The 26,436-nt window shown below is 39.2% G+C and overlaps 1 protein-coding gene across 1 annotated transcript in view; it reads left to right on the forward strand.

Moving 5' to 3' along the window:
- Positions 1-26,436, forward strand: part of Hsf5 (heat shock transcription factor 5) — a 47,041-nt gene that overhangs the window by 15,977 nt on the left and 4,628 nt on the right. The window contains 3 exon segments of the mRNA XM_027426328.2: positions 5,847-5,944; positions 10,370-10,891; positions 13,130-13,304. Coding sequence (XP_027282129.1) covers positions 5,847-5,944; positions 10,370-10,891; positions 13,130-13,304 — 795 coding nt within the window.

A 26,436-nucleotide genomic window follows, 5' to 3' on the forward strand; every position in this document is an offset into this window, starting at 1 on the left:
GCACCCACATAAAATGCCCAGTGGTGTATGTATGCCTGTAGTTATCATACTAGGAGGCAGAGGAAGAGGATCCCTAGGGCTTGGTGGCTAAGCAATTTAGCTGAAGCAGTGAGCTCCAGTTTCAGGGAGACAGCCCCTCAAAAACTGAGGAAGAGAGAGATGAAGGAAGATACTTGACACCAACCTCTGGCTTCTACACACACACACACACACACACACACACACACACACACAATAAACATTTGCAAAATTAGTCTTTTAAATGAGGCTAGTAACTAATACTATAAAGACTAAATATTTGCCTTGGGACCTAGAAAGTTAGCTCAGAGTTAGTCTAGAAATGCCTGTAACTCCAGCTTCAGGGGACCCAGTGGTCTCTTTTGGCCTCCATGGGCACCTGAACTCATATACAAACCCATGTGAAGATGTATACATAATTGAAATAAAATCTTAAAATACAGGATACATAAAATATTTGAATATTTTTATTTTAAATATATTTTTCATTATTTAAAATTGTGTTTGAATCATCCTTGGGTACAAGAGTTGCTTATAAGCATTATCATCATTATTATTTGAAATAGTTTCTCACCTTGTAGCTTTGGTTGGCTTGGAACTCAAAGTGGTCTCCTTGTCTCTGCCTCCGAGTGCTGGGATTAAAGGCTTTCATTGGTTTTTGTGTGTTTGTTTTTCTAAGACAGGGTTTCTCTATGTAGCTCTGGCTGTTCTGGAACTCACTCTGTAGACCAGGCTAGCCTTGAATTTACAGAGATCTGCCTGCCTCTGCCTCCAGAGTCCTGGGATTAAAGGCATGACACTCATGCCTTTAATTTTTTAAAGCATTGCAGGAGGGGTGTGGCAGAGACGTAGTGTTTGGGTAGATCCTAGACTTTGCACATGCTAGGTAAGCACTCTACCATTGGGAAATTTTACTTTCAAAAGTTTGGTTTTTGTGTTTTTTTAGTCCTACGTGGTATACATAAACACAGAATATGGAGTTACGGATTTCCTGTGTTGTTACTATGCTCAGATACAGTGTGTAGCACTTACGGTAAAGAGGGACTTGTCACTGGGAAGCTCTCCCAGAAGAAACAAAGCAAAAGCATGCCACCTTTATAAAAAATGTATAAAATCAAACTTTAACTCTTGTCTGTGGCATTTTACATCAGCTATTACCATTAGGCATCCCCAAAACTTTTTGATTTTCCCAATCTGAAAATTAATACCCGTTAGATGCTAACTCTCCATTGCCTCCTTGTCCATCCCCGGCAGCCTGCTATCCTCCTTGTCTGTGAATGTGACTATTCTGGATACATATCTCATATAAGTTGAACTATATAATATTTAATGTGTAAATTTGACATTTTAAATTGTACAGTTCATTGTCAGTAGCTCACAATATTGTGAATTATTCATTAAATTCACAATATTCACTAAGTCACCATTTCCAAAGCTGCTGTCATCATCCAAATAAAACTGTACCAAGCAGTAGCTTTTCATTCTTCCTTTCTTCCACTCCTTGGCAGTCACGGATTTTCTGTCTGAATATGACTACCTAGCTCCCCCCATATAGTTATATAATGGTTACCCTTTGTTACTGACATACTGTGTTCATCATAATTTTGAGACAGGGTTTCTCTGTGTAGCCTTAGTTTTCCTGGAACTCGCTCTGGAGACCAGGCTGGTCTCAAACTCACAGAGATCTGCCTGCCTCTGCCTCCCAAGTGCTAGGATTAAAGGCGTGCACCACCACCAACCAGCCTCATCATAATATCTTAAAGGTTCATCCACTTTCTAGTATGTGTCAAATTTTTCCTTTTTAAAGATGAATAATAGGGCTGGAGAGATGGCTCAGGGGTTAAGAGCACTGACTGTTCTTCCAGAGGTCCTGAGTTCAATTCCCAGCAACCACATGGTGGCTCACAACCATCTGTAATGGAATCTGGTGCCCTCTTCTGGCATGCACTGTATACATGATAAATAAATAAATCTTAGAAAAAAAAGATGAAAATAATTATACAGATAATAATTATTCATTTATCTGTTGAAGGGTTCTAGGTTGCTTCCACTTTTGTAGGCTATTGCTACTCTGAACATGGGTATAGTATGTCCTTTTTTTTTCCTCTGTCCTGGAACAGGCTGGTCTCAAACTCACAGAGATCTGCTTACCTCTGCCTCCAGAATTCTGGGATTAAAGGGTGAGCACCATCACCATCACTACTACCACCACCACCACCAACAACAACCACCAACCACCAACCACCGCCCAGCCAGTATGTCTTTTTTTTGAGACAGGATATTGTTGTATGTTTCCCTCCTGAGCTTCCTGAGTGTTAAGAGTCAGCATCACTATTCCCAACTTAACAGTATTTTTTCAGGCTAGTCAGTGATGGTTCACGCCTTTAATCCCAGCATTGAGGAGGCAGAGGCAGGTGGATCTCTGTGAGTTTGAGACCAGCCTGGTGTACAGAGTAAATTCCAGGAGATCCAGGGCTACACAGAGAAATCCTGTCTCAAAAAAACAAAACAAAACAAAACAAAACACAAAACCTAAAAATTCAGATTCCTATTTTCATCTATTTTGAGTATACAGATGCATGTCCACTATACCAATATGTTTTATACTCATCGTAAGTTGTTGAAGGTATATTAAAATGCATTTGATACACCTAACATTCAGAACTTCCAGTTTAGCAGTAGGGCTTATAGGGTATTGGATGTTGAGATCTGGGGCTCACTGTTGCTGCCTAGCATCTCAGGAGTAAAGAGCTGAGGAACAAGATAAGGTTTCAGTGTGTGGTTTACACTGAATGCTTATCATCCTTACACAATTGTAAAGTTGAAAGATTATTAAGGACTGTATTATTTCCATGGGAATTTTCTTCACCACGAATGAGATATTAGCGCTTTAGTTGCTATAGTAACTTAATCTTGAAATTAAATGTATTATTAAATCTACTGTTTCTTTTGAGCATTTATGTGACTGGACATTTTCTCACTATTAACACTGTGCTGCCCTGGAATAAATTCATATCTGAAACATTATATTTTTAAATTATTTCTGTAGAACCGGGCATGGTGGTGCATGCCTTTAGTTCCAGCACTTGGGAGGCAGAGGCAAGCAGATCTGTTGAGTTGGAGGCCAGCCTGAAATACAAAGTGAATTCCAGGACAGCCAGGACTGATACAAAACAAAATTATTCCTATAAGATAAAGTGCAGCCGGGCGTTGGTGGCGCACACCTTTAATCCCAGCACTCAGGAGGCAGAGGCAGGTGGATCTCTGTGAGTTCGAGACCAGCCTGGTCTACAAGAGCTAGTTCCAGGACAGCCTCCAAAGACACAGAGAAACCCTGTCTCAAAAAACCAATAAATAAATAAATAAATAAAGTGCAAATGTGTTTGCCTTACCTATAGTGAGGGCAATGGTTTTCAGTAATTCTGAATGTTTTTTTAGTAATTCTGAATTTTTATTACTGATAAATTTTTAAATGCTCTCTGCTCTTAAGTTTGCATGTGAAGTGAATTCTAGTTTGTTATTTACATTTTTCTTTTCTTTCTTTCTTTTTTTTTTTCCGAAACAGAGTTTTCCTGTGTAGCTCTGGCTGACCTAGAACTCACTCTGTAGACCAGCCTGGCCTCAAACTCACAGAGACCTGCCTGCCTCTGCCTCCCATGTGCTGGGCATGCGCCACCACTGTCTGGTTTATCCTTTATCTTGTACAGGGAGCTGAATGCCTGGAGTGAGCACTGCCTTCATGAAGACAAAGCAAGATATTTAAACAGAAGTGTGTTTAGGACACAAGGATAACTTTGTTTCATAGTGTTATTGCTTTCATGATGCACAGTGCATTAATTTTTCATATACTGAGCGCAAACGTGGATTTTGGCACCTACATTCCTATTCCACATACTTGGCTAATACCACACTCTGCTCTTAGTTGACTGTATGAAGTGGGCTGCACTGGTAAGCAAGGGTCTTTGGAGAGTGTAACTTCACAGGCTCTCTTTTCTGTTCCATTTCTCATCCCTTACTGGACATGCTGAATAACATTTATGGTTTGCTGTTTCCTGACACAAACAAATCAGCTATCAACTCTATATTATAATGACGTTCTCAGAGCTATATATTGTACTTTAATTCTCCAGCAAATTTATTTTAGAGAACATTTTAACATCAAAATATTTAAAAAGTAGAATCATAATATTGAAATATTAGAGAAATAAATATAGTCTTTGCATTGGTTTATTTGTAATGAAGCATTGCTTTTCAGTACAATTAGGAGACAGTAACCTGCTCTTGACTAGGTCTTTTCTGCCACTAGGGGCCTAGGTTTTCCTTGGTAATAACTGGAGGGGAAAAGTCCTTTTTTCCCAGTTTGGGCACCCCTGCAGATTCTCGATAGTTAGCTGTATATGGATGCACTTGATTTCCCAGCATATTTACTCTGTCAAGTGCAGGAGAAAATAAGTCCATGCTAGAATAGCCAGCCTTGTTACTGTTGGCAAATTTCTTAATATCAGAGATTTAGTTACTTACTTTTTTAAGTTATGTTAGTCTGATGGGTTTGATAAAATCCATGAAGCATCCACCATTGTGTCCAAAGCATGGTAAGCATTCAATCCGTGTCATCTTCTGTTTACCCCAAAAAGGTGTGATGATGTAACTGGAGTCTCAACCATTCTGGAGAGACTCTAGAAAAGAGCTCAGTCTAGTAAGACTGACTGGACCTGTAAGATAACTAACTGTTCCTGTGCAAAGAGTTCCATCTGTTCGTTGTGTCTAAACCATAAAGAAAAGGTTACCTGGTACTACCCACATTTTTTCATTAAAATATTGGCTGCTGACATTTATTGGTTGCTGTCATTACTGTTCTAAGCATTTTGTGCATGCTAGCTTGTTATGTTGTTCCTTGAAAACCACACTAGTAGGTTGTTATTATTCCTGTTCTAATGGAATGCAAACAGTGAGACTTGAAGTGATTAACCATGTTCATATTTATAAAATACCTAATTATGGAGCCAGGCTATAAAAACGAGGCAGGCTGAATTCAGGATCCACATTGCCAACCATTTGCCTAAATGGCAAAAAATATTTTTAGCATGTTTCTCCACTAAACACATCATTTAGTGATAGACTGGAGAATACATTTACTTATTTTACTTTTAAAGCACTTCCCTCTCCAAATTGTTGTTAAAATGACTGAAACAATTATTTAGGAACTACAAATATAGTTTGCTGGTCTTAGTGAAATGAAATTACTTTCCGTAAGAATAAACATTTGGTTAGAAAAGTACCAATATGCTTAAGCACTAAAGAATCACTTAGTGGCTGGGGATGGAGCATTGCCTCCTGTAAAGAGACTTGATTCCCAGCGGTACATAAATGTGTGGTAGCTCTTGCCCGCAACGCCAGCACCTGAGAGGTGGAGGCGAGAGAATCATGAGTTCATGGTCATCTTCAGCAACAGAGTGAGTTTTTGGCCAGCCTGGGCTGCATGAGACCCTGTCTCACCACAAGAAAAAATAAATTGCAAAAGTAGGCATAACCTTTTAAACATTTATTACAGTCAGGTATAGATACACATTTATAAACCCAGCTCAAGAGGAAGACAGCTAAGAGGATACAGGAGTTCATGGTCAGCCAGGGATACACAACAAGAACTTGTGTTAACAATACATAAGAAAATTTAAACATATTATAGGACCATGGTCTTTTTTTAAAAAAATCAGTCAACAGAGCCCACTTTTTTTGGTGTGTGTGCGAGCACATGAGACATGAAGGATGCTCTTTGAATGCTGTCTTTTATTTGGTTGATGTCTTGTTTGTATTTGAATCTGTTCCAGCTGTGCTACAGTGCTGTTCTCCTTCCACGCACATGGACGCCCTAAGTAGCTGTGTCACTCCTACTGCCTCTTCCTATGCACACTGTAACTACTTCCAGGTAAGACTATTGCACTCACTGTGCTTGGCAATGCTATTAATATGGCAGATTTTCAAAGTAGAAGCCAGAAATAAGCTGGGTTTGTGGGCTTAGTTTTCTGTAAATGAAAGAGAGTTGATGTGAATGCTGCCTGAGTATTATTCCTGGCTAGCATGGTCCAATATAGGAGGCATTAGCTTCATGGGGCCTTTTTGTTTCTGGGCTTTGCTTTCCTTTTTTTGAGACAAGGTCTCATTCTATAAGCAAAACTGGTCTTACATTCATGATCCTCTGTCTCTGCCTTTACGTTGGACCACAGATGTGTATACCACCAAGCCCAGCTCACATGTAACCTTTTAACTTTAAATTACTGGGCTGGGGATTTAGGTCCCAGTACTGAAAAAAAAATAATGAAAATTTAAAACTCTTAACGTAGCCACACTTCATTCCAGTTGTTCAGTAGTCTTGTGGTTAGTGGTCATGAAACTGCAGCAGAGAAATGCATTGTTTACATCGCTGCTGACAACTATTTTGTATTTACTGTTCTAGGCTCTTTCAGGGCAAGGTGAAAACCAGAAAAACTCAGGCTATCCAAAATGAGAAATATAATTGCTGGCCCCTCAGCCTTAGCATGCATGTTGTAAACACTGCACTTCACATATCTTGTCAGTATTTCTTATATCTTGCTTTAATAAAAATGGTTTATATTGATGTTTTTAGAATAAGAACAGATTGTATGCTATGCAGTTAGTGTTATAATTCTTAGAGGAAAATTATGTGTTTGCCCAGATAATAATCTAGCTAAGATAGCTTTGCTTTTAAGAGAATTTTCGTGTGTGTGTGTGTGTGTGTGTGTGTGTGTTAGTGCTGGGGATTGAACCCAGGACTTACATCTTAGGCAAACACTACAACCAGCCCAATAGAATATTTTCCTAGTAGCCTTAGGGTGCTCCAAAAGACATTTATTTTTATTGAAAGCATGGGAAGTAGATAATCAGACTATTATTTAAAGAATATATAGAGTCTGATAAAGGTGGATTAGCTAACTTTGTCCTTTTTTCTGTTTTTCTTTTTTTTTTTAAGGTAAGGTTTCCATCTATAGCCTTTGCTGTCCTGGAACTCTGTGTAGCTCAGGCTAGCTTTGAGTTCATGAAAATCATTCAACCTCTTGCATGCTGGGATTACAGGTGTCAGCAACCACATTTGGCTTAGTTGGCTATTTTGTTTGTTTTTCTCTGTGTATCCCTGGCTATCTTGGAACTCACTTTGTAGACCAGGCTGGTCTTGAACTCACAGAGATCCACCTGCCTCTGCCTCCTGAGTGCTGGGATTAAAGGTGTGCACCACCACTGCCCAGCCTTTAGTTGACCTTTATTTATTTTTTTAAGATTTATTTATCTATTTCACGTATCTGCGTGCTCTATCAACTTTATGCCAGAAGAGGGCATGAGATCCCACTATATAGATGGTTGTAAGCCACCATGTGGTTGCTGGGAATTGAGCTCAGGACCTCTGGAAAAGTGGCCAGTGCTCTTAGCCACTGAGACATCTCTCCACCCTCCTAGTTGGCAATTTTTTTTTTTGGTTAGTATCATCAGACATGATGCTTTAAATCCATCTTCTTTAAGGGGGTGTACTTAATCCACAACTAGATGTTCTTGTTTGTAAATTTACTCTTTTCTCCAGAGTATGCTAGAAATAGACTGATGGTGTTTTATGTCTATGTTCAAATCTCAAATGTATTATTTGAACATTTTCATAAGCATTTCTTACAAATACATTTCTTACAATACACATTAATCTTAGGAAAATGGAAATAAGTATACATAAAATTTAAAAATGAGAAAACATGAGAGGCGGTAGTGGCGAACTCCTTTAATCTCAGCACTTGGGAGGCAGAGGCAGGTGGATCTCAGTGAGTCTAAGGCCAGCCTGATCTACAAAGTGAGTTTCAGGACAGCCAGGACTGTTACACAGAGAAACCCTGTCTGGGAAAATAAAAAGGGAAAACACAAAGCATTTCAGATTCCATTTAGTTTTCAATATAGTAAGTACTAGATATACTGGCATATGTCTTTAATACCAGCTCCCAAGAGGTAGAGGCAGGCAGATCTCTGTGAACTCAAGGACAGCCTAGTCTATAGAGTGAGCTCCAGGACAGCCAGGACTACAAAGAGAAAGTGCATTGAAAAATCAAAACGAAACAAAACAAAAATTTATGTGATAAATTTAGTGGCATTGTTGGCACCAGTGAGGGTATGCATGAAAAGTCAATCTAGGATTGGCCAACAAACTATCTCAGCAGGTAAAGGTGCTTGCCACCAAATTTGACAACGTGAATTCAAATCTCCAGGGCCCTCTTGGTCAAGTTATCTTTCAACCTCCACATGCACACACTGGTGGCAGTGGAATTTGAGAGAGCGTTCGTGCCTACAAACACACACACAGTAAATAAAAAAGAAATTCTGGAGGAAAAAATATCAGTCTATTGCCATCGTTAATAGCAGAAGTCAGGCAAACCTAAGCTTGGACTCTGGCTCTGTCAGTTATTTCAACACAAGGTTTTAGCTAGGCATGATTACATATTTTTGTAATTTCAACACCTAGAAGCTAAGGCAAGAGGTTTCAGGTTTAAGAACAGCCTGAGCTAATAGTGAGTTCCATAGCTTGGGCTATTTACCGAGATCCTTTCACAAAACAAAATCAAAGCAAGCAAGCAAACAAAAAACCAAACATGATAAAGTAGGACCAGTAAGATGGTTCAGTGCAAGCCTGATGACCTGAATTTGAGTCCCAGAACACATGTAAAGGTGGAAAGAGAGGACAGTCTTCACATGGCTGTCCTCTGATTTTCACATTAGTGCCATGGCGCACACACCACCCACCACAGTAATGAATAAATATTTAAGTGATAAGCTAAATTTTATCATTTTGAAATGGAAATCACTAGGCTGAGGGTGTCGCTTAGTTGGCAGAGTACTTGCCTGGGATGCATGAAGCCCTAGGTTTGATGAGGACCTTATAAACAGGGCGTGAGTCACATGACTGTAATCTTAGCACAGGTGGAAGTAGGAAAGTCAGAAGGTCAAGCCATCCTCAGTTCTATAGGGAGTTTGAGGCCAGCCTTAGATGTGTAAGTCCCTTTCTCAAAAATAAACAAAAATGAATGAAGGACATTACATTTCATAGGGCTTTTGAGGATTAAATGAAGTAATGTCTGTAAAGCACTTAGCATGTGCTTAGCTTGATGCTTAACACTATTTGAGTTTACATTATTTACTCTGAACATCAACATGATCCTTGTAGTAGTTCAGCAATATCAGCTCTTCCTATGTTTTATTTGATTATAGCTCTTCTACATTTCTGTTTATAATCTGAAATGATATGCCATCTGTTGAATGTCTACTCTAGTTAAAGCACTGTTTAATATTTATTTTTAAAGTTTTATTTCTTTATTATGTATACAGTGTTCTGTCTGCATGTATGTCTGCAGGCCAGAAGAGGGTACCAGATCTCAATACAGATAGTTGTGAGCCACCGTGTGGTTTCTGGGAATTGAATTCAGGACCTCTGGAGGAGCAGCCACTGCTCCTAACTGCTGAGCCATCTCTCCAGCTCTATTTAAGCAACATTTATAAGAATATACCTTGAAATTTTTTTTGAAACAGGTTCAATCTATGTAGCCCTAGATTTCCTGAAACTTACTATATAGATCAGGCTGGCCTCAAGCTTGTGGTGATCCTCCTGTCTCTGCTCCCCAATGCTGGGATAAGAAGTGTTCTCCATCACATTCTGCTAAGAAAATATATCTTAAAGATATAAATCTAAAAGCAACTACTCTTCTAGTCTGTTGTTTTATTATTAAAATGTCTCAGGAACCAGAGGACATTTGACATTCCACCCATTTCCTCCAGGTGTTTTGGAACCAAGTATTAGTGCCTTCCCCCTGATGCACTTATTTTCTGTGTTTAAAATCTCCTTACTCCTTAAATTAGTGTATGATAAATAAAGTGACATTTTGTCAGTCTTCATGGAGGATTATAGTCTATAGACATTTTGTCAGCAAATAGGTATTTGGGTACTGTAGTCTTTTCGTATTTTTTTTATCCTGAGAATTACAGTCTATTACAGTACTAGACTTACATGGTTTGTGTATGATATATTCTAAGCAAATGTTATTAATAGCACATTTGAAGCTACCACTGCTGAAAAGCAAATTACCTTCAGGTTTTCTTTGTTCCTTTTTTGATGTTGGTAACTGAACCTAGGCCTGAGTATGCTAGGTATTGCTCTACTGTTGAGCTACATTCCTAGCCCCACTTTCAGGCTTTTGTAGTGAGCTCAAGTTTACTGTATTTAGCATTCATGAACTTAAATGTTACTACTTTCCTCCTTAATTTTATACTTGATTTTCTATCCAAACAGTACTATTTTCTCTTTTCCCAGAATCCTCCAATGCAATCTTCCTATCCAGTTGAATTTCTGCCTTCTAATTGGCCTTGCAGTGCTACTGATGAAAATAAAAAGACAGAAGTAAATCTAGAGGCTGTCTTTCAAATAGTAGATGAGTTGCATTCCTCCCCTAAATTGGAGATGGTAAAGGTGGAGCCTGTTGAGAATCAGTGTCCATCATCTCAGTCTAACAGAGGCCAACATATCTTACCTAACTCAAACAACAGCAACCCATCTTCCACAAGTCAGGCTAGCCAGCTGGAGCCACTTACTCCTGTAGGCTCAGATATTACGTCTTTTGTGGTTGGAACAGAACAAGCAATTACCTGCTCTCTACCACAGTCACCTGAGTACATCTATACCATCCACACAGCTCAACCTTTGGAAAATAGCACAATGCAGGAATCTGCAACCATCCAGCAAACTCATGTCAAACTGAAGGAGCAGCTAAATCATAATCCATCTCCATCTTCAGTAGTATTTGTGCAGGAAGGGCTACCGTTCAGCACACAACAGGTAAGAGTACAGGCAAGAGTACTAACTAAGCTCAGAATACACAGTGTTTCTTGCTAAAAATGTTAGTCAAGAGTTTGTCTAGATGTTATTTGCATTCAGTGTCAGTTCACTGTTGTTTCCAAAGGGATCATGTTGTAATGGTTAAGCAAAAAAAAAAAAAAAAGGAAGTTACTTTAACCTTAGCCATCCTCCAACTGTGGTACAGTCTGAAAGGAACCTCTAGATAGGCAAGCAGATTGATTGATTAGAGTCTAAATACTGTCTGTAGCCTGGTGGCACTTGCTTATATCCCAGCACTTAAGAGGTGGAAGCAGGAGGGTTGCTGGGCATTTGAAGACATGATGAGGTATATAGTGGGTTCAAGGCCAGCCTGGGCTATATAGATAGACCTCATCTCAAAAAACAATTAAAATTGAAAAAATATTTCCATTTTGGGTATTCCTTGAGTTTCGTCCCTTACCTTGATTTGCATACACTGAAAGATATGTCCCGCTGATATAACTTTACCACCTAGAAGAGTGGTCTATTTGACATATATGATGCCTTTCTTAGCTGTCTGTAGATGGAGGTAAGAATAAAGTTGCAGGTCATTTCTTTCTTTTTAAAAAGTATTCATTCATCTTATGTTATGTGTGAGTGTGCCTGTATATGTGTTTGCTTGATAATCTTGGAAGTCAGGGGAAGGTATCAGACCACCTGGAACTGGGATTTTGGATGGTTGTGAACCACATGTGGGTGCTGGGAATTAACCCTGGGTCCTCTACAAGAGCAGCCAGTGCTCTTAACTGCAGAGCCCTCTCTCCAGTCCAGATTTCTTACTTTTTTATAACAGCACAAAACTCTATTGATAATAATGCATATTAATCTTTCATTCCTAATCAATTAAACAAAAGCTAGTTAACCAAAGTACATCCAAAGTAACCCAACACTTGGGATGCTGAGGTAGGAGCAGTGCTACAAGTTCCAGGCCAGCCTGTGTGACTGTTTGAAATCAATCTCAAGAAGATAAGAAAAATCTATACTTACTGTATGCAATCAGGAAGTTGTGTAGTCTGTAGTCCATGCTGGCCAGGAATTCACATTTTAGCCGAAAATGACTTGGATCTTTGATCTTCTCTTCTCAGGGGCTGGGACAATAGGCATGTGTCATCATCATACCTGATTCATTTTGTTTGTTTGTTTAGATAGGTCTTGTTATATGTAGTTATTTTAGTATCTAAATGTATATAACATTCAAGTGTAAAGATTTTCATTTTCTTCCCCCCACCTATTTTGGTGGTAGTGGTAGTATTAACAGGGGATGGAACATAGGGCCTTGCCCATTCTGGTTAAGCTGTTGTATTTGGTTGTTTTTGATATACTGAAAGATATACCCAGCTGATATAATTTTAGTACCTAAGAAGCATTGTGATGCTGGGTTATAGTCCCATCCTAAATGTCTTTAGATTTCTATCAATTCATTGTCTTTTTTGATACTATTAAAATATGTATTAAGATGATGTAATTTCAGTAAAGATAGTCTCGTTTTATTTTAAATATGACTGTAGAAATAAAAATATTTAGTATCTTCATAGTTACATGTGTACTACTGGATTGCATGTCTTAAATTGATATAGTTATATTCTAAATAAACTTATAAAGAACAGCACAGCAGAAGTTGGCTATTTTGACAAAAGGTTTTAACATTCAAAGAAAATTTTGAAACCAAAAAAACTCATTAATAAACAGGATGGATAGCAATTTTATGGAGAATGAAGCATATACAATTTTGATACCATGTTTAATACATAATTTAAAATTAGTAAAATAGTATCCATTCCCCATTGACACTATCCAGTAGCATCATGGGTATCTGTGACCATCCCAGGGTCACCACCAAGAAGGAGTGTCAACTTGAACATACGCTAACGTGAAAGGATAGAGGTTTTCACCAATTATATCAAAATATCTTACTTGTGTAAGTCATAAAAAAGCATCCAGCCTCATGGTAAATCTTCCTTTGCTCATCAGTAAATATTTTAGTTTAATGTGCATTTCAGTGGCTTGATTATGTGGAAAATGTACATCTTACTATTGAGTATTTAGATAAGAACACAATCAAGGGTAATACCCTTCATAAGCAGAAAAACATGTTTTCAGGATCCTGTTCCTGTAATAGAACTTCTCTGATAATATATATTAACTTTTAGTAGATATTTGGGGAAAATATCAGAATAATAAGTGTGTTTAATATTTTAGGTGGATAGCAGTATAAAATGCCAGACCAATCCACAGGAGAATATCTTGCCTTCAGAACAAATGGGATTCCTTATTTCAGAAATGGGGCCTACTAGCAAGCCTAGTAAAGACACAGGCTTATCCACTCCAGCCAGATACAGAGAGCGGAGAAGCAACTCACGAGGAAAGTCCCCTGGTAAGGTGAAATAGTGCAAGCTCTAGAATGTATAGCTCTAAAATGCTAGAAATACAACCTCGGTGTATAATTCATATATGAGTGGTCATTTGTATGGATCTTTATTGTTTATAATGATTATGTCTCTCATGTTGCTGTTTTATATAATTGCAGTTTAAACTGATTTCCCTTTGTAATGTATGTAATAGTTGTTTTCCTAATAGTGAGTATAAGAATTTGAGGTTTTGGGGAACTGGGGAGATGGGTCAGCCAGTAAAAACACTTACTGCTCAAGTATGAGGACGTGAGTTCAGCTCTCTACTACTCACATCTTAGAAAGCCGGGCATGTCTGCATGGTCTCGTAATCCTAGTGCTGATTGCTGGGGCTTACTGACCACCAGCCTAATTCCAGGTTCAGTGAGACCCTGTTTCAAGGGAATGAGGTGGAGAGTGTTTAAAAAGGGACACCTGAAGGCTTCTGGTCTCTGTGTGAATGTACATGCATTCACCCTCACACTCTACATATTCAAAGGAAATAAATGAAAGAATATGAGCTTTCAAAATATTGTATCTATTAAAGGAAAGTAAAGAATTTTAGATTAACTTTGAACAGATAAGATGAAGAGTAACTTATTAATCATCTTCAGGTGCTAAAGTTTATTTTATTAACAAACAGGGTATGTATTTAAATTGTGAAACAGGAATATTTGATGACATTAAAGATACTACCTTGAGTACATTATAAATATAAAGAATAAATCTGTAGAGTGGTATTGTTTTTATATGTGTGGTTTATAGGAGTCTAATCATATATTGGACACTGGGGCACTTGCAAGTGGTTCCTTCTTTTGAGATGGGGTCATCCCAGGCTGCCTCCAACTGGAGCAGTGATTCTTTTGTATCAGCCTTATTAGGATGTACACATATACTACTATACCCAGCTTTGATTCACTTCTGGTAGTGAATTGAGTACAATTGCATTTTTTTAATCTAAAAATGTTTTCTAACATCCAAATCAAGTCATTGTACTCTGCAGTGAACTTTTTTTTTTTCATTTCTTTCTTTTTTGCTATGTATTCCCAGCTGACATGGAACTTACTGAGTAGCCCAGGGTGGTTTTGAATTCATCATCATCCTGCTTCCTGAGTGATGAGATTGTGGATATGTGCCTTTACATCCTGCTTGCAGTGGCTAATGGAATATTCTCAAAATAGCCAGATATGGTGACTCACTCCTGTAATATCAGCACTTGAGAGGTCGACACAGGAGGACTGATGCTACTATAGATCAAGGCCAGCCTGTGCTGCAGAGTAAAATCCAGCTGCAACACACAGAATGCAGGGTTAGGAATATAACTTACTGGTAGAACACTTGCCTGGATTAAACCACAGCACTAAAAAAAACAAAACAAAACCCCTCAACTTAAATGCACGTTAGATGCCTGCAATACGGGCAAAATTAGTTAATCAAATTATCCACTAACCTATATTTTTAAATATTAAGAATTTCTTTGGGAAGTTCTCCAAAAACTATGGTGAAGATAATAGTGCTCAGGTCCACTACGGTGGTACACACCCTCATCCCTGCATTTGGGAGGTAGAAGCTTTGTGAGTTTGAGGCCAGTCTGGATCACAAATAAGACTCTCAAAAACCCCGAAAACAAACCAAGGTGGTGTTGAGGCTGATGAGGGCTATCTTGTAAGTGAGCTTGCATACTCTGTTTAGTTGAGGATATTTCCCACCAAGATTGAGATTTCTCATACTTGAAGACAGACAGGTAAAGCACAGCTTTACCAAAGTGAAAGGATAAGAACTAATTCTGAAGTTCCTATTTTTATGCTGTAAAGCAAATTGAGTGGAAGTACTGCTTTTTTTTTTTTTTAAGATTAGGAAAGTGCCATATCTGGCTTTCCTGTGTAAAGGGCCTTAGTTTCGTATTTTCCTTCACAGCCTCATTTGTAGTGATTCTCAAAAAGGATTAAAGATTCTGTTTTTCTAAACAATCTAGTTACTCTAAACAATGAAATATCTGTCAAATCATAGATTTGAGATTACATGTGTATTTTCCTTCCACACACATACCTTTTTCCAAAATCAGTATTTATTTTTGTTATTGTCATCTTTTTCTTTTGGTTTTTTGAGACAGGGTTTCTCTGCATTGCTTTGGAGGCTGTCCTGGCACTCGCTCTATAGACCAGACTGGCTCCAAACTCACAGAGATCCGCCTGCCTCTGCCTCCCAGTACTAGGATTATAGATTTGGTTTGGGTTTTTTTAATTACATAATGGGTTGTACAAGGCCATTTTCATGCAAGTACTGAAGGTACTTTGAACATATCCCCTCATACCCTGCTATCTTTCCCTTTCTTTTCTTTTTTTAATTAAGGCAAGTTTATTGAGAAAAATAATGACATGAACACAAACTTCTTTTCATTTTAAAAATTCAGTGGAATAAGTATTAAGCTTTACATAACTTTTCTTGACAGAACAAACTTTTATTTTAAATCTCAATACTGTGCCTCAGTTATGTTAATCCTTAAACATGTTATATTTTCATTAAAACATAACTACATCATTTTCCTCCATTCCCTTTCTTTTTTCTTTTTTCCCAACTCCTCCTATGGCCTCTTCCTTCCATCCCTTTCAAGTTCCTGGCCTCCTTTTTTAAAGTTATTTTACAAACACACACACACACACACACACACACACACACACACACACACACACACACACCATGTATGTATGTATGTATGTATGTATGTATGTATGTATGTATGTATGTTTGTATGTATGTGTATGAATGTATGTATGTATGTATGTTTGTATGTATGTATGTATGTATAATATATAAATACAAGATGCTGAGTCTTTTCAGTGCATGCACATAATTTCACGACTAGCCACTTGGTATTGGATAAGGGGCTCATCTCTGAGGGAAGATTACTTCTGCTCTCATCATCTCTTAGTTGCCTATCGTTAGTTCTTTGTCTAAGCTAGTGAGGTCTCCCCATACATGCCTATTGTTGTTGCTCTTGTTCAGTTCTTGTTTGAGCAACCATATTATTGAGGTGTAATAGGTGAAGCTGCCCTATTATTTCTAGGAGACACAGTCTTGCAGGTGATTTCCTAGTCCTCTTGTCCCTCCCCGCTCCCCTTTGGTTTTCGAGACAGGGTTTCTCTGTGTAGCTCTGGCTGTCCTAGAACTCACTCTGTAGACCATGGTGGCCTCAAAATCAGAGATCCACCTGCCTCTGCCTCCTGAATGATGGGATTAAAGACACCACCACCACCTGACCCTCTGGTTCTTAAAATCTTTCTTCTTTGGGAGGTGTTCCTGAGCCTTAGGTACAGGAATTGTCTTGTAGATATATCCACTGGGGTTTGGCTAGGCACCCCACTATCAGTTGTTCTCTGCATTTTGACCATTTGTGGTCTTCTGTAATGGTCTTTCCAAAAGGAAGCTGGTTTTTTTTGGTTTTTTGTTGTTGTTGTTGTTGTTGTTGTTTGTTTTTGTAAGGGTTGGGAGCTACACTTCTTTGTGGTTATAAGGATACATATATTTAGACTGCAGTTAGAAATTATTCTGGGTTAATAAACTAGTGGTAGCAGGTTCTCCTCTAAGATCCATGACCTCATTAGCCCTGGGTAGTGGGCTAGATTTCCAGTATCAGGCATGATTTCTTTGCTGTTGAGCAGGCCATAAATCCAATTGTACAGCTGTTTGCTACTGCCAAGATGTAAGTGTCGCTATTGCACCTTTAGGGATGTCTTGCCTTGCTGGTCACTGTTCATAGGCTTCATAGCTGGGCTGAACTACTGGTTGCTTCCCTCACAGACTATGAAGGTCAGTCCTCAGGGATGAAGCTGTCAGGTCTGATCCAAGTTCTGTGCCCACAGTGCCTGGTGTCTTCAGCATTAGAGCCTTCCTTCAACCTCTGGAAAGTAACCTAGGACAACAATAAGAGTCTGCATTGTTTGGGAAACCTCAACTCCCCTGATAAACAACTTTAATGTGGTTTCTCTGCCTATCACTGACTTCTTTCTTAACTCCTTTTCCAATTAGTCCCCATTCCCCTAGACAGTGTGTGTGTGTGTGTGTGTGTGTGTGTGTGTGTGTGTGTATGTGTGTGTGTGTGTGTGTGTAAAATATGGGACCCACAAATGAGAGAAAACATGAGTTGTCCTTCTGAGACTGATTTCATTTGCTTAGTATGATTATTTCCAGTTGCATCCATTTTTCCTGCAAACAACGTAACTGCATTCTATTTTGAAGGCAGTGTTGGGAGTTGAACCTAGAGCATTATTTTGCCAAGTTTGCACACTGCCACAGCTGCCACCTGTGTCCTAACTTTGTCTTTTTATGACAGAAGTTCTATTATAACTATTATAACTATAATAGTTTTCTTTATCCATTTTCAGTTAATAGACACCCAATCTAGTTTTTTTGCCTACCTTCCACTAAAATAGTTCTAAAACACTTGCAGATCACTGTAGGGTCTGAGTAGTCACATACTTTGGAGAACAGGCTTACTAACCCTCTGGCATTTTAATCTTTTCTAAAACTGTCATATATGCATTTGTACATAGTAGTTGGTTTCATAATATTAAAATAAAGACACCGGGGGCTGGAGAGATGGCTCAGAGGTTAAGAGCACTGACTGCTCTTCCAGGGGTCCTGAGTTCAATTCCCAGCAACCACATGGTGGCTTACAACCATCCGTTATGAGATCTGGTGCCCTCTTCTGGTGTGCAGATATACATGGAAGCAGAATGTTATATATATAATAAATAAATAAAATCTTTAAAAAAATAAAGATACCTGCTTTCTTACTTTTGGTCATTACAGCTGAGAGTTAAAGCAACCAGAGATCTCATTTAGATCATTTTAATCCTGAACAGTGTTTGCTGTCTGTCTTGTTCATTTTCTCCCTTCAGCCTAGTGACAACCTATATTGAGGTCATGTGAAAGAGTGGGTTATATTGGACTTGATTGGATTATTTCTCTAAAGAAACATATGTTCTTTATGGAGATTTGTTTATGCATAAAGCAATTATTAAAGTAAGTGCTTGGTCTAAAAAGAGATACATGACAAAAATTTGGATGCCCTTTCTAAGACTCCATTTTAAAAATTTTTAGGTTTCATTTTATATGTTTGGGAGCTTTGCCTGCATGCACATCTGTGTACCACTTTCATGCCTGATGCTTACAGAGGCCAAAAGAGGGTGTCCAGTGCCCCTGGAACTAGAGTTGCAGACATCTGTTAGCTATTAGTGGATGCTAGGAATTTCGTGTCTTCTGGAAGAGCAGCTAGTGCTTTTAACCACTGAGCCATCTCTGCAGTCCATACATAGCTAGATGTCTTCGTGTGAGTTTGTACACATGAGTGCAATGCCTGTGGAGGCCAGAAGAGGGCATTTGGGTTCCCTCAAATGAGTTATAGGTCGGTATCAGCTGCCTGATGTGGGTGTTGACTTGGGTCCTTTGCAAGAGCTATTTGCACTCTTCACCATTGAGCCATCTCTAGCCTCTGGCCCTTTGTGAAATCACTTTCTACTACTACTAAATTGGGATGCTGAGCAGTTGGACACATGACCTGAATAACTGAGCTCTAAACAGTAGTTTGTCAACTATAGGCAAAGAAATATTCTCTTCCAGGCAGTAGCTGGTTAGTAGAATCTTACCTAGCATGTATGTTGTGGTCCTTATTATTTATATGATTATTGTAGTCTAATTTACATACCACTATGGGATTTTGGAATCTAGAAGTGGGGTAGAGCAGATTTGATCCCCAGTACTGGGCATAAACCAGGAATGGTGTTGTGGGCTTATAATTCTAGCACTCCAGAAGTGAGTGGAGGCAGGAGGATAAGGAGTACAGCTATATAAAGCCCAGCTTGGGCTAAATGAAACCTTTCATAACAAGAAAAAGAAGAAAAGAAGCATTCCCCATTTCTGGTTGCACAGTGAGTGCCTTTACCCTGTTCTCATCTCCTCTTAAGGATTTGCTAGGTGCAAGAAATAAGTCAACACAATGTAAATTTTATTAGCCCTTTCCTCTGTGGTTGTATGCTCATCTGTTCTGTGGTTTACTTCCTGGGGCATTTCAGGTAGTGACTTTTATCAGATGTTTTTGTGTGGTTAGATTTTCTATTGCTGTGATAAACACCATGGCCAAAAGCAGCTTGGGGAGGAAAGAGTTTATTTCAGCCGACAGTTGTAGTTCATCGTGAAAGGAAGCAGAACCCAAGAGGAGACCATAGAGGAATCCGGCTTCCTGGCTTGCCCTCTTGGTTTGCTTAGCCTGTTTTCTTATACCACACAAAACCATCCGCCCAGGGGTGGCACCACATATAATGATCTGGACCCTCTCACCTCGATCATTAATTTTAAAAAGTCCTTACAGGGGGCTGGAGAGATGGCTCAGAGGTTAAGAGCACTGACTGTTCTTCCAGAGGTCCTTAGTTCAATTCCCAGCAACCACATGGTGGCTCACAACCATCTGTTATGAGATCTGGTGCCTTCTTCTGGTGTGCAGATATACATGGAAGCAGAATGTTGTATACATAATAAATAAATAAATTCTTAAAAAAAAAAAAGGTCCCTACAGACTTGCCTTCAAGCAGTCTGATGAAGGCATGTTCTCAATTGGAGTTCCTCTTTCCAGATCACTCTAGCTAGTGTCAAGTTGACAAAAACTAACCAGGACACATGAGTAGCCTGCTGTATACTAATGGCCTGCATAGCAGTAGCCCTGCTAGTGCTGCCATTTTTTGTTTTGTGTAGTTTTGTTTTGGGTACTGGGTATTAAGTTCAAGTATGTACATCCTATGCATATGCTCTATCAGTGAACTATGCTGCCAGTCCACACATTTTAATTTGAATTGTATCAGTACCCCACTTCTAGATTCCAAATCACATATTGGTATGTAAATTAGACTACAATAATCATATAGATAATAAGGACTATAACACACAAAACAGAACCAAAGGCTTGAGTCCTAGCTCAGTGGTAGAGCCTTTGGCTAACATGTATTTGACTCTGGCTTTAATCCCCAACACTCCAAAACAGACAAACAAAAGTAGGAGTTTAACAGGTGTACGCTTCCCAGGGCTGGATGTCTTTCGACTAGCCCGAATTTATGGCATGACCAAAGGACTGGGGAGATGGCGGGCAGTGAAGTGTTTGCTACTGAAGCTTGAGGACCTTGTCATCCAGTGCTGGAGAGACAGAGCCAGGAGGATGCTTGGAGCTCCGGGTTCATGGAAAAATCCTGCTCCCAAAATGAGATGGGAGGTAATAAAGGAAAACATCAGGTGATGACCTGAACTCTACACATATGCATACACATGTACACACACACACACACACACACACACACACACACACACACACACACACACACCAGAGATGGTTTTTCTCTCTTCTATGTCAGCAGACTGCTATAAATATTCCTTCATCATATGAACATAATTATCACATATGGCCACAGGTTTTTTTTATTAGAACTTAGTCATGGAGGACCAAGTTCTATAGCTTCAGTAGAGCTTAAGAATAAAGCTGTGAGTAGTAGCTTGCCTATTTAAAATAATACGTGGAAACCAGACATGTTGTCTCATGCCTATAATCCCAGAACATAGGAGGTAGAAGTAGAAGGATCAAGAGTTCAAGACTAGCCTTGGCTACATAGTGAATTCAAGGCCAGCCTAGATGACATGGCCAAAAATAAAGTGAATAAACAAATAAAGTGAATAAAAATAACAACATGGGATAATAGGAAAAGAATCAACATTAGGAGACAAATAGAAGTCTCTGTCATGCTGCCCAAGAGAAAATATTTAGAATATAAAACTATAAATCATTATATTCATAATACATGAAAGCCTCTGAAACTAATCAAGGAAATACAACACAATAAAAAATAAGGTTAATTGGGCCTAAGCCCTATCCCAAAGGATAAGATAGACTCTGATGACACCCTATGGAAGACCTCACCATCCAGGGGGAGCAGAATAGGATATGTGATAGGTAGGGTTTTAGTTGGGGGGAGTAGGAGAGGAGGGGAGGGAAAGGGAACTGGAATTGTCATGTAAAACAATCTTGTTTCTAATTCAAATAAAAAAAACCTGCAAAAAAATAAGGTTAATTTAGTGGGGCTGTCAATTGTAGCTCAGTTGGAAGAGTGATCGTCCAGCATGCATGAAGCCCTGGGGTCAATTCTCAGCACCAATAAACTGGGCATTGTGGCACATAATGTAACCCTAGCACTCAGGAGACAGAAGAATCAGAAGTTCAAGGTCATCCTCAGCTACATAATGAGTCAAGGCCAGCCTGGAGACTCTGGTTCAAAAAGAATTGTATGTACTTTACAAGAAGAAATATAAATTATTTGAAGTATAGAAAAAGTGTTCAGAGCTGGGGATATATTTTAGTGGTAGACAGGTGACAATGTCCAAGGTCCTGGGGTCAGTCCATATCCCTGGAGCAGGGAGGGAAAGATGTTTAGCCTCTGTCTGTTCATCAGAGAAATTAAATCAAACCAATTTACTCGTGCCAATATAATCAGCAAAAGTTTAACTTGTAATAATCTCAAACTTCATAAAGATAAGGGGAAAGGAACCTTGTATTTGCTGTAACTGGAACATAAATTTGTACATCAATTTCTGTAATTTTTTAAAGATAGAGTCTCACTGTGTAGCCTAGACTTCCCTAGGACTGTGTAGCCCTGGCTGGCTTCAAACTTGTGACATTTCTTCTTCCTTGTCTCCCAAGTTCTGAGATTACAGATATGAGCCACTACACCTCCTGGCTCTATAGTAGTTGTTTTTATTTTTATTTTTATTTTTATTTGTGTGTATAGGGTTGTTTGCTTGAGTGGCTGTCTGTGCACTGTCTATGTGCAATGCCCACGTAGGCCAGAAGAGGTCATCAGATTCTATAGAACTGGTGTAACAACCGGTTATGAGCCATCTGAAAGAGTAGTCAGTGCCCTTTACCACTGAGCCGTCTTTCTAGCCTCTTTATAGCTGTTTAACAGACAATTTGGGATTATACAGTTGTAAACAACTAAAATGTTCATGCATTTGGACTACTGAATAATGGCATTCTTAATGGAAATAATGTTATTATAAAAGGTACTCAAAAGAAACCCACTATAGTGTTATCAATAATAGCAAAAACGTAGACAAACAGAAATACCCAACTAAACGCTAGGTAAGTCGTCATACATTGATGTAATGAAATACTGCACAACCATTTAAGAAACAGCAGCTAAGAGCACTGGCTGCTCTTCCAGGGGTCCTGCGTTCAATTCTCAGCAACCATGTGATGGCTCAGATCTGCTTCCCTCTTCTGGCATGTGGGTGTACATGCAGAGCAAACACTCACATAAATAAATAAACCTTTAAAAAAAAGAAGCAAAACAATACCTGCTGTGCTGTGACTGGAAGATAATTAAACATTAAGTGTTCATAGTATGCTAAGTGACTGGGCAAGTTCGAAAGAAAGATAAATGTATGTCACATAATTATAGAAAAGTCAGCCCGGCGGCGGTGGTGGCACTTGGGAGGTAGAGGCAGTCAGATCTCTGAGTTCGAGGCAAGCCTGGTCTACAAAATGAGTTCCAGAACAACCAGGACTGTCACACAGAGAAACTCTGTCGGAAAAAACAAAACAAAACAAATTATTATTATAGAAAAGTCTGGTAGTATGAGGTAAAATTGATACATGTGTTATCATGTATCAGTTACTTCTGAGAATATAGAATTGAAGGACATAAGGGTATTTTAACTTCTCAGTTTATGTGTGTACATGCACACAAATGCATTTATGTGATTATGGCAAAATTTTATCATTATATTTTTATATAGTTTCATTATATGCTTGATTTTTTTTCACTTATATGTGTGTAGGTGTGCATACCGTGACATGTATCTGAAACTCAGAGAACAGCTTGTGGAAGACATGTTTCACCATCCACACTTGAGTCATCTTGCTGGCTTATATTTTTCTAGATGATTTTGAAATTGGACAGAAAAGTATTTTAAATGTAGAAAGAGGGAATAGAAAGATGCCTCAAGGCTTAAGAGCACTTCCTGCTCTTCTAGAGAACCTGAATTCAGTTCCTCAGCACCCACACAGGTCAGGTCACAACCACCAGTAGGAGCCTGATGCCCTCTGACCTCCAAGGGCACCCCTACACATGTTACATACACTCAGACAGACAGACAGACAGACAGACAGACAGACAGACACACACACACACACACACACACACACTATCTTTTTTTAAAACCCAATGGTTATAAGCTTGGTGGCACAGTCCTGAAATCACAGCCGTTTAGGAGGCTAAGACAGAAGGAACAAAAATTCAAGGTCTGCTTGTGCAACAAAAAATTCCAAGGGCAGCTTAGATAACCTTGTGATGCTTTGTCTCAAAGTAGAAAAAGAATAATAATAACAAGGACTGGAGGCATGGTTCAATCCCAGCACTTAAAATATCCCCGAAATAAAGCCAATAATTTAAATCTTAAATATTAAACTGAGTTTTATGGCTTAGATATTGACTCATTTATCCTTTACCAAAAATGCATTTTCAAGATTTCTGAGAATTTCTAGATCTCTGACCCTTCCTTCCTTCCTTCCTTCCTTCCTTCCTTCCTTCCTTCCTTCCTTCCTTCCTTCCTTCCTTCCTCTTTTTTGGTCTGAGTGCTCTATCTGCATCTATTCCAAAGGCCAGAAGAGAGCATCAGATCCCATTACAGATGGTTGTGAGTCACCACGTGGTCCATGTGGTTGCTGGGAATTGAACTCAGGACCTCTGGAAGAGCAACCAGTGCTCTTAATCATTGAGCCATCTCTCCAGCCCGGGAATTTCTAGATCTCATAGTGGCTTTTTCACTTGTGTTTGCTTAATTTCAGACTCATCCCTGCCTTGCCTTCCAGAGCTGTCTGTCTAGTCCACACTGTCTCAGATGCGGAACTGGTGCCCCCTGTCTTTGATGCCTCTCCCAGGCTTTCAGTCTAGGAATTTGAACACATAACTTAGCTGCAAATTGGGAGAGATAGAAAGGGATTATGTATGAAATACTGCAAAGAATTTGAAGTGGGATGATAACCCTCTCTGCTATTAATTTTGTTTTTGTTTTATTTTTCAGAAAGGGTCTCTCTATGTAGCCCTGGCTATGCTGGAACTCACTATGTAGGTCACAGAGATCCTTCTGCCTCTGTCTCCTCAGTATTGGTATTAAAGCCATGTACCACTACACCTGGCTTCTTATTTGTGTGGACGTGTTTATTTATTTATTTATTTATTTGTTTCAGTCTTGAAGAGGCAGGGTCTCATGCAGCTCAAAATGGCCTCTACCTTCCTCTGTAGCTAAAGATTGTCCTAAACTTTTGGTCAGTTAAAAAAATGTATGTATGTATGTATGTATGTGTGTGTGTATGTGTGTATGTATGTATGTATGTATGTATGTATGTATGTATGTATGTATGTATCTGTGTATATGCAAAGGGTATAGACACTGATGCAGAGGCATGCTGAGGCATAGGATACCCTGGGAACTGTAATTATAGGCAGTTGTGAGCTGTCCAATGTGGGTACTGAAAATTGAATTCAGATCCTCTGGAAAAGCAATCCACAGTCTGACCATCTTGTCAGTCCCTGCCTTAAACTTTTTTTTTTTCTTTTTTGAAGCAGGGTTTCTCTGTATAGCCCTGGCTGCCTAGAATTCAGTCTGTAGACCAGGCTGGCCTCAAATTGACAGAGATCCATCTGCCTTTGCCTTCTGAGTGCTGGGATTAAAGGTGTCTGCTACCACCACTGCCTGGCCCCACTCTTTTTTTTTTAATGATTTATTAATTTACTTTATGGGCATTGGTGTTTTATCTGCATGTATGTGTGAGGGTGTTGAGCCACCTAGAACTGTAGTTACAGTTATTTGTGAGCTGCCATGTGGGTGCTGGGAATTGAACCCAGGCCCTTTGGAAGAACAGCCAGTGCCCTTAACCGCTGAGCCATCTCTTCAACTCCTCCAGTATTCACCACCTGGTTGCTGGAATTCATTGCTATGACTGACTTCCATCTTTCTTTCTTTCTTTCTTTCTTTCTTTCTTTCTTTCTTTCTTCCTTCCTTCCTTCCTTCCTTTCTTTCTTTTAAAAGATTTTATTACATATACTGTTTTCTGCCTGCATGCCAGCAGAGGGCACTAGATCTCATTCAAGGTGGTTGTGAGTCATCATGTGGTTGCTGGGAATTGAACTCAGGACCTCTGGAAGAACAGTCGGTGCTCTTAATCGCTGAGCCATCTCTCCAGCCCCCATCTCTCTTTCTTAAAGGCCTTAAGCTACTTTGCTGTTTGCCATCTTATTTATCACTCATCTTTATATTCTTTCTCCATGTCACATTCTTTTTGCGGTATCATCAGATCTTCTCTGGTCTTTCTCTCCTCTTCCCTCAGACCCAAATCCTATTACCTTTGGACAGAAGTGCTTAGGTGGGCCTTCTTTTTCTGATACCCTTGAAACTTCATCCTCCCTAACCTAAATAACCATCAAGCTGCTCACAATGACAGTCTCTCATAGGGCCTCTAGTACCTGCTGTTAAAATATTTTCCTCCCCCTCACCATCCAGGGGGAGCAGAAAGGATATGTGATAGGTAGGGTTTATCTGGGAGGGGAGGTGGTAGGGGAGGAGGAGAGGAGGGAGAGGGAACTGGGATTATCATGTAAAACAATCTTGTTTCTAATTCAAATAAAAAAAAATCTACAGAAAAAAAATTTCCTCCCTTCCAGTACATATTATGGTTATAAGTGTGAATGATAAATGATTGGCACTTTACTTATCTTTATTAACTCCCCCACTGGATTTTTCTAAGTAAAGCCATATCCCTTGGCTAACGGTGGTAAGAGATGTCTTAATTAACCCTGATTTCCTGCAGTGGAAAGTATGAGTGTGAAATAGTCCATCATTGTGACACCTAATCATACTTTTATTTTAAATTAGAAACAAGCTTGTTTTACATGTCAATCCCAGTTCCTTCTCCCTCCCCTCCCTCCTCCCCTGCCCCCATCGGCCCCTATTCCATCCCCTTTCTGCTCCCCAGGGAGAGTGAGGCATTCCATGGGGGATCTTTAAAGTCTGTCATCATTT

Source organism: Cricetulus griseus, chromosome 7 (genome assembly GCF_003668045.3).
Source record: "Cricetulus griseus strain 17A/GY chromosome 7, alternate assembly CriGri-PICRH-1.0, whole genome shotgun sequence".
Taxonomy (NCBI): domain Eukaryota; kingdom Metazoa; phylum Chordata; class Mammalia; order Rodentia; family Cricetidae; genus Cricetulus; species Cricetulus griseus.